This window comes from Olea europaea, chromosome 4 (genome assembly GCF_002742605.1).
Source record: "Olea europaea var. sylvestris chromosome 4, O_europaea_v1, whole genome shotgun sequence".
Taxonomy (NCBI): Eukaryota; Viridiplantae; Streptophyta; class Magnoliopsida; order Lamiales; family Oleaceae; genus Olea; species Olea europaea.
The window spans coordinates 19,317,761-19,318,930 of record NC_036240.1 but is presented as its reverse complement, the minus strand read 5'-3'; the positions used below and the strand labels follow the sequence as shown (position 1 = coordinate 19,318,930).

General features: G+C 36.8%; 1 protein-coding gene across 1 annotated transcript in view; it reads left to right on the top strand.

The window, feature by feature from the left end:
- Window positions 1-1,170, top strand: part of LOC111393135 (polyadenylate-binding protein-interacting protein 7-like) — a 17,113-nt gene that overhangs the window by 11,264 nt on the left and 4,679 nt on the right. The window contains exons 2-3 of the mRNA XM_023018525.1: window positions 3-164; window positions 264-562. Of these exons, the coding sequence (XP_022874293.1) occupies window positions 3-164; window positions 264-562 (461 nt within the window). The remainder of the gene's footprint in view (window positions 1-2; window positions 165-263; window positions 563-1,170) is intronic.

Sequence of the window (1,170 nt, the reverse complement as noted above, 5' to 3'; positions counted from 1 at the left end):
AGATGAAGAAGCCCATCAATACTGGGACCACCAGCTCCCTGATGACATTACTCCCGATTTTAAGGTTATGGGTGGAGATGATACTCAAGGAATCAATGGCTTATCCTTTTCAAGCTTATCTTTGAATGATATCAGTGAGAGCTCAAGATTTTCTGCTTCAACTGGTAGTGGCTTTATTTCGAAAGACACTCAAGAATTATCTCCTCATCCTAGAAATAATAACAACTATGCTGAGAAACTGAGATTTCCCATTTCATATTCAGAGTATCCATCGCCTACAGGGTTTCAGCATTCACTTCCTCAACCATGGGACAAGCAAATTGTTAATGACGATCTGCTTCTTGGCAATGTTCACGAAGGGCCTCAATATAATGGAAATTCAATTCATGCTTTCCTTTCTGACATGCCAAATGAGCAGATATTACTTGACAATACAGATGCGAACCCTATAGATTTTTTGGCTTCACAATTCCGTGGTTTTGCAGCAGAAAGCCTTGCAGAGGTGTATTTTGCAAGTGGAGGTGACTTGAATCTGACAATTGAGATGCTTACTCAGCTAGAGGTAGAATCTATTTCTTAAGCATTGAAATAATTCAGCAGCTTTCTCTCTCTTGTAGATATCATGTGTTGTAATAATCCTCCATGATTCTAATTTGAATTGACATCAACTTCTTGATATGATGTTCCCCCTCTATGTTCTTCTTCTCTATGGATCTAAGTTCCAATTTCAATAGTTTGTTCCAGGGAAAAAAGCTTCTTCCTCTAACATGTTTAATCTGAAATGCAGAATATCTAATTAAGACTCGATCTTCTTACTTGGTGCACATAGCCATTAGTTATAAACTAAGTCTAAATGTAATAGAAATCTGGAACCAAGGAAAAAGTCATCTCTATTTAATTTGATGGATATATTGGAAAAAGGGAAAGATTTATTTCATTAAAATGATGCAATGGATGGAAATTTGCGTTAAGAGCTAAAGTGCATTCCATTTGCGTGCTTTTTGTGTATTAACTGCAAAGATGTTAATGTAATCCCTAAAGATAAATGTGTGGATCATTGTGCCAACCATTCTTAGAAAAGCCATATCCTTGGAAAAACTGTTGGCATCAATCAGCATCTTTGTTTCATGATTTCGAGTTGTATTTGGACTCGTGTTCAACCTTCCAGGA